This window comes from Akebia trifoliata, chromosome 1 (genome assembly GCF_017979445.1).
Source record: "Akebia trifoliata isolate Shusen 1 chromosome 1, ASM1797944v1, whole genome shotgun sequence".
Classification (NCBI taxonomy): domain Eukaryota; kingdom Viridiplantae; phylum Streptophyta; class Magnoliopsida; order Ranunculales; family Lardizabalaceae; genus Akebia; species Akebia trifoliata.
Genome location: NC_141375.1, coordinates 25,820,966 through 25,827,489, shown reverse-complemented (window position 1 = coordinate 25,827,489; position 6,524 = coordinate 25,820,966). Strand labels below are relative to the sequence as shown.

The following is a 6,524-nucleotide window of genomic DNA, read 5'->3' as shown; positions in this document are numbered from 1 at the left end:
CAACGGTAATTAAATAAAAAGTGGTAAACTCGACACTAAGCTAAAAAGTGTTGAACTCCACTTAGTGTCTAGCTCACCACTTTTTATTTAATTCCCGTTTGAACTTGATAGTAATTAAATAAAAAGTGGTGAACTTAACGCTCTAATGCAAATTAGATTTTTCAATTTCAATACTTAATCTCCTCGAAACACCCAAAAATGCATCAATTATGATTGCAATCCAAAAATACGATGTAATCCTAAAAAAAATCGAATCTCAACTTCGTTCTTCAATTTTCTTTTTATAAATCATCAAAATCAATATAAAAAAATACATCTAGATGTTCAAAATTAAGAGAATATCATTCTTTATTCGTCATTCATAATCAACGATCGTTAGATATGATTACAATCGCTTTTGGAAAACCTAACTATATGTAGGAGATGAGAAAAGGGTAATTTGGATATTTCACACGTCAAAATAGTGAAAATGGCCCTTGAGGACTATTTAGAAAGAAAAAGTTTGCTAAATGTCCTTTTCAATTAAGTCGGAAAACTTCAGGACTATTTAAAAAGAAATCCCTCCACGAGGGTCCTTCAAGTAATTTTCCCTAGATCTATTAAGGTGGACAGACCCTTTGTCTTAGTTTGTACTTTTTAATCATAAATCGAATATTTGATGCATTAGTCCTTTATGTTGAATAAAATATTCAGATTAACCCAATAAATTCTGAACTGAATCCCTAAAAATATTTAAAGTTCTTAGTGAATCTCAAATTTGATGGCATGGTGAGCAACCTATGATAATCTTAAAGCTTGAATACCAAATAGGCTAGTAATTGTCATGTTCAAAGAGATTTTAAAGAAGAAGAATATGCTTGCATGAAGAACAACAAATGGAGTCAAAAGTCGGGGAAAATTAACAGAAAGAAAGGCATGAAGTACACTTGCATAGAAACAAACATAGGAGCATGAGAATTAGAAGAAAACTAACCAAATTCACTATTAGATACAACTTTCTACCCTTTTTTTTGTCTCTTCTCATACGATTTTTTTTCCTCTCAAATCACTCCAAGAAGGTCTCCATGATGTCAGAGTAAATTCCAGCTTCATTGCTCCTATAGTCCACGGGGAGGTGTTGACAATGATTCAGAGATGACGAAGACGATGAAGATGCCATTCTGGCAGGCAATGTCAAGCTCCTCTTGAATTTGTGTTCCATCTTCTTGACATTGTTCGTATTGCTCTCCAGGCTTAAGTAGTCATTAACATTCTCACTACCATCATTGTTGTCGCTTCCGTTCCCATGGTTGCTTAGCAAATTTGAAGCTTCTGAGATGACCTTAGTAGCCCCATCGGCCTTGCTACTAAGGTTCATGGCCGAATTTGAATTCTTTCCTTCGAGGATGAATGGGTGGTGGTGTTGGCTTGGTTTGTTTCCTAAACTCTCGGGCCCAAATAACAGCTTGGCATCATCAGCTCGACCCGTAAGAGCGTTAAAGAAGGACAACCCATTAGGCCATTTTATGTCAGAGTCGTGATCTGCGATCATGTCTCCCATTTGGGTGTCATTCGAATGGGGAAAGAGAAAAACATGGGGCTCATCTTTGTTGTTTGGTAATCCAAGTTGAGTGGAGTTTTGAAAGTTGGGTGAAGCAACGACAGAAGTTTCCGATGTGAATGGTCTTTGGCTCCAATTGAAGATTGGAGCAGGAGGGCGACTCGGGGCAATAGATTGCTTCGAAGGAGCGGGGGAAGACGGGGAAGTATTCCGGGTTGAAGCGAAGAGTTGGGAAAGGTAGAAACCAGATTGATAACCAAGAGATTCAAAGGTATGTCTCATTCTAAGTACAAAGTGCAAGTCCTCAGGTATCTGAAATACATATATGTTCTCTCCCAATTAAATTAAATTATTCACAATCAATCTTTAAATAAGTACTAAAACAGCTAATAAGATCAACAACTCACAATCTTGCAAGAACCCAATTGGAGAAGACCATGGCCAGCTTGAATAACAGCTATGGTCTGTTGATTTTGAACCAAAAGAAGAGATATCTAATCTAAGTGACAAAGAAACAAAACTGAAAATAAAGCCAAATAAAATAATAAAGAGCTTAATGATTGTATTCTAACCTGAATACCTGAGTTAAATTGATCAGTCCATTCAGGAGGAATCTGCAATGAAATTAAAGAAGAAACTTATTAAACAATAACAGAAAATGTATCAATTATACTTCAATGTGTGGTTTGTGGTGTGGGGTGTGGGGTTCCTTTGCTTACAGCATCAAATGAACTCTGCCAGTAGTTGGAGATATTGGGTTCACATTCAGACGGTTCTTTAAACACCCATTTGTGACATTTATCAGAAGCTACCTTTCCCATTAATCTGCCCAAATCAACCAACCAATCAAATAATATATATGATTCGAAAAAGAAAAAAAAAATTGAAAAAACCCAACACCTACCCATTAGTACCCACCCTTCTCCATAATTGTAGAGCTGAATAGACATCTTGCTGAAGGCCTTTCTGACTGGATCTTCACCATCTATCTCTTCTATGCACTCTGCTACTCTTCCTTGGCAAAACCCATCTTCCCACATCAACATCCTACACACACACAAAAAAACCAACTCAGAAACATCTACCAAAAAACAAAACCCAGATCATGAATGCTTAAACAAAAAAGACCCATTTATCTCTCTCTCTCTCTCTCTCTCAGAAACACACGCACACAACAAGCAAAGTAAGACTACTAACAAGCTGCCGTTGTCGTCTCCAACCTTGCAACCATTACCACCTCTGCTTCTCCTACAATGAAGAATCAGGATAGAACCCCATTTGAGTAAAATTAGAAAAAGAAAGACGATGAGCTCTGAGATTAATTAAAGTTGGAAATAAAAAGTGAGTGAGAGAGAAGAACAGAGAACAGAGGAGAGAGAGAGTATGAGAAAAGTACGGGCGTGGTCGAATGGTCCAGAAGATGGAGTAAGTCCAGTCTGAATTGAGACAAACAGTCCTGAGGGCCTCATGAAGGGCCATCATCCCAACGGCTTCTTTGCTCCTATCTGATCCTCTTGAGCCCACCATCTCTCTCTCTGTCTCTCCTTTTTCTCTGTCTCTCTCTCTCTCACTAATTAAGTATGAATTTTTCTATCTAATTGAGCTTATTTATCTTCTTCACCAACTCCACCCTCCTCAACAAAGACAACAGAAGAGACCCTCTCTTCATCTCTCTCGCTCGCTCGCTCTCTCTCTCTACTATTCTTTCTCCCAAGAAACTGTAGAAGGTAAAAAGGGTTACGTGTGAGAGAGTCTGTGTGTATGTGTGTGTGTGCGTGTGTGACAGAGACCTGATGTTTGTTGTCTGTTTTCAGATTCAACCTCATTCAAGGAGTAAAAATATTCTCCTCTCCCCCTGTTCAAACTTCAAAGCATAGTGAAACAAAATAAAATAAAAATTATTTCTGATGTTGGTGTGAAATGTCTTTCTTACCCTTTGTTCAGAGAGGGAATCCTTTCCTTCCATAGCATGGTTTTAAAACTCGTCAAGGTTGTCAACGGATATTAATCGGACCGAACATGCCAATATAATTCGAATCCAAAAAAATTAATTGGTATCCGAATTCGAGTCCGAAATTCGACATATTCTATATATTAATATTTGAATTCAAATCCAAATTACTTATCGGATATCGGATAATATCCTATTCGGATTTGAATAATATCCAAAACTTAAATGACATTCCCTTTAAACCTAGTCTTTGGTGATTGACCAATAAAAATGTTATTTGTATTCGACCTCGTAATAAAAATCTTATGGCTTGTGTGGATATAGGAGCCAGAAGTATTTTTTGAAGTACTGTCTAAAATAGGTGGATAACTGTTATGTATTTGGATGTAAATTTTGAGAAATACTATCAGAAGTAATTTTAATAGAGTTTTATTTTTGGAAACTATTCTAGATTATGTTAAAACGATCAAAATTCCCTTATAAGTATTAGTTACTATTTTTAACATTATTACTCAACAAATTATGCCCTAAAAGAAATTAATATTTCTGTTAAAACGATCCCGTCATTTTGACGATATTTTCTGGCTCTACCATCGGTACTTCATGAAAAAACACCAAAATGACTCTTAAGTAAAGTAGTTATCTCCAGGAGTTATTTATCCAAACACCTTTAAAGTACTTTTAACTCTCCACAAGATTCAAAAGCACTTAAAAAAGTCAATCTACACAGGCCTCAAGATTTTCCCCATAAAACCAGTGATCTAGAGATTGAAGATGAGAAAGAGAGAGAAATAGATGGATTTACTTGGAATAGTCACCGATATCTTGCTATAGAATTTGATCTGATCTATTGGTTAAAGATGAGAAACCCTCAAAACCCTAGAAAGAAAAAGAATTACTGCATTGAAACCCTAAATCCTTTAATTAGGATTAGTTAGATGGAGTACTCATGAACTTAAGGAAATTTCTTCGATGAAGATAATGACGAAGTTGGGTTGCAGAGGTTGTGTTTGGAGCCTCCATTAATGGTCTTGGTTTCCTTTAAAAAAGAGAAGAAGATGAGGAGATGATATTTCTTCGTTGAAGATGATGCCGCAGTTAAGTTGCAGTAGTTGTGTTTGATGACTCCATTAATGATCTTGGATTCCTTTAAAGAGAAGAAGATGAGGAAACCAAAAAGAAGAAAAGAGATTTGCATCTTGCAGATGAGGGTTTCTTGGAAAAGGGCGAAGTATTATTTATTTTAAAGAAAAAAATATATCTTTTATATTGTTTTATAACTACTATAATTATATATTACAACAGATTCAGATATTATCCGATCAGATGTATCACTATCTGAATTCGCATCCGAAAACTAATCGGATATTATAATTGTATCTGAATCTGAATTTGAATCCAAAATTTTTGAATAATATCCGATATTTTTGAATGCGGGTCGGATTTTTGACTATCCATTGACACCCTTAGTCTCGTCTCGTCCATGAACGAGACCGAATCATCTCGACGAGTTTTTTGATACATTTGAGCCATCTCATTCGACAATGAGAAAAATGAATTGTGATTTTAAATCTCGTCCTATACATTTGACTTTTTTATCCGTCTCGTTGGTGGACAATACCGAGATGTATCGGACTAGTCATTTCAGTCTCGGACAAAGATTTTAAACCATGTTTCATAGTCCCATACTCCCACAGACTAGAGTTTAGAACTCGGTCATGTCCGATTTTACTTTGGAGTGTCAAAACAGACTCTAAGACTCTTGTGCTACCTAACGAAGTTGCGAATTTGAATTAAGGGTGTCAATGGATTCGTTTCCATTTGGCTCATATAGGAAGCAAAATCAAAACTGTTATGTTTCTTTAGTTTCTATAGGTTTCAATTCTTGTTATCAAATGAATGGAATTAGAATTGAAACCGTAAAAAGAATTCTTTAAATAATTTTGATTCTTGATTTGTATTAGTTCCTATCGATTTTTACTCTTAATTGGTTTGGTTTTTAGGAATTTGACTCTATTTGACACCATAGCTTCAATTGGGACTCTCTTTGACTTGATCTAGAATTTGTTCAATGTAATCAATTCATTCAATTAGTTACGATAAGTATTGTTGAAATACTAGAGTTTGCTTAAAAGTGAAAAAATAATACAGTTGGAGTAATGTCATTAAAAATCTTTAAGGTTAAAAGGATATAAAAAAATGAAAGATAGTAAAAGGGATATTATTGAAAAAATGGGTAAAAGATGAAGATAGTAAAATTAGAAGGATGTTGTTGAAAGGGAGAAGAGGAAAGGAAAGACAAGAAAATGGAAGAGATAGAGAGGAAAGACAATAAAGTGGATAGTATAGATCTCACAAAACTATAGTTGAAATGTTTACCCTCCAAACTATAACAAAGTGGAATCCATCATTGTGTTTTATTATATAAACTAAAGTTTGCCCATGCCTACGGCTCGAACATTCTCTTTGGAGTTAAAATGATAAAATAGAAAAAATCATAAAGACAATAAAGTTAAAGAGATGAAAAGAAAAACCAATAAAGATTAGTAGTGTGGACTCCACTCCATCGTAGTTGGATGAGATGTTTATACCTTATAATTGTACTTGGAGTAAAACCCATCATTGTATTTTATTATATAAATTTATTATGAAAATACTTATAATATATTATAAACATAATTTTTGGGTCAAGTTCTGATTCCTAAGCTAAATATGAATTGGGTCTAGCCCAACCCAATGGATTGATGACATAAATCTTATTTTATCTTTAGATTTAATTTAAAACTAATATTGTTTGTTTATTGAAAGAGCATTTTGTGGCGGCATAGATTGTATTGTATATTCCTCTAAAACTTCAGTTATGTCATTCCTTGGTTTTTTTTTTTTTTTAATAATTAAATTATCATTATCATCTAAAATCTTATCCAAAAAAATTTGGGTCGACTAAACTATTTTTATTTCTCCATCAAATTATGTCTAAGATTATGTTCATAATTTATGATTGGAGCTCCATTCAATTCTTATGATCGAGAT

The 6,524-nt window shown here is 34.5% G+C and overlaps 1 protein-coding gene across 1 annotated transcript; it reads right to left on the bottom strand.

The window, feature by feature from the left end:
- Nucleotides 1–836: 836 nt before the first annotated feature.
- Nucleotides 837–3,232, bottom strand: LOC147411247 (protein RICE SALT SENSITIVE 3-like). The gene is made up of 7 exons (XM_086446460.1): nucleotides 2,937–3,232; nucleotides 2,738–2,788; nucleotides 2,459–2,587; nucleotides 2,260–2,365; nucleotides 2,113–2,154; nucleotides 1,948–2,004; nucleotides 837–1,852 (listed from the first exon to the last, which is right to left on the bottom strand). Exons 1-7 carry the CDS (start codon nucleotides 3,065–3,067, stop codon nucleotides 1,046–1,048), a joined length of 1,323 nt encoding a protein of 440 aa, XP_086302586.1. The 5' UTR covers nucleotides 3,068–3,232; the 3' UTR covers nucleotides 837–1,045.
- Nucleotides 3,233–6,524: the final 3,292 nt, after the last annotated feature.

Bases quoted from the DNA above. Each gene is read 5' to 3' on its own strand.
- LOC147411247 (XM_086446460.1), bottom strand. From the start codon at position 3,067: ATGGTGGGCTCAAGAGGATCAGATAGGAGCAAAGAAGCCGTTGGGATG. The intron at 2,789-2,936 runs GTACTTTTCTCA...TCTTCATTGTAG, and splicing joins TGGACCATTCGACCACGCCC to GAGAAGCAGAGGTGGTAATG. The intron at 2,588-2,737 runs GTTAGTAGTCTT...GTGTGTGTGTAG, and splicing joins GGAGACGACAACGGCAGCTT to GATGTTGATGTGGGAAGATG.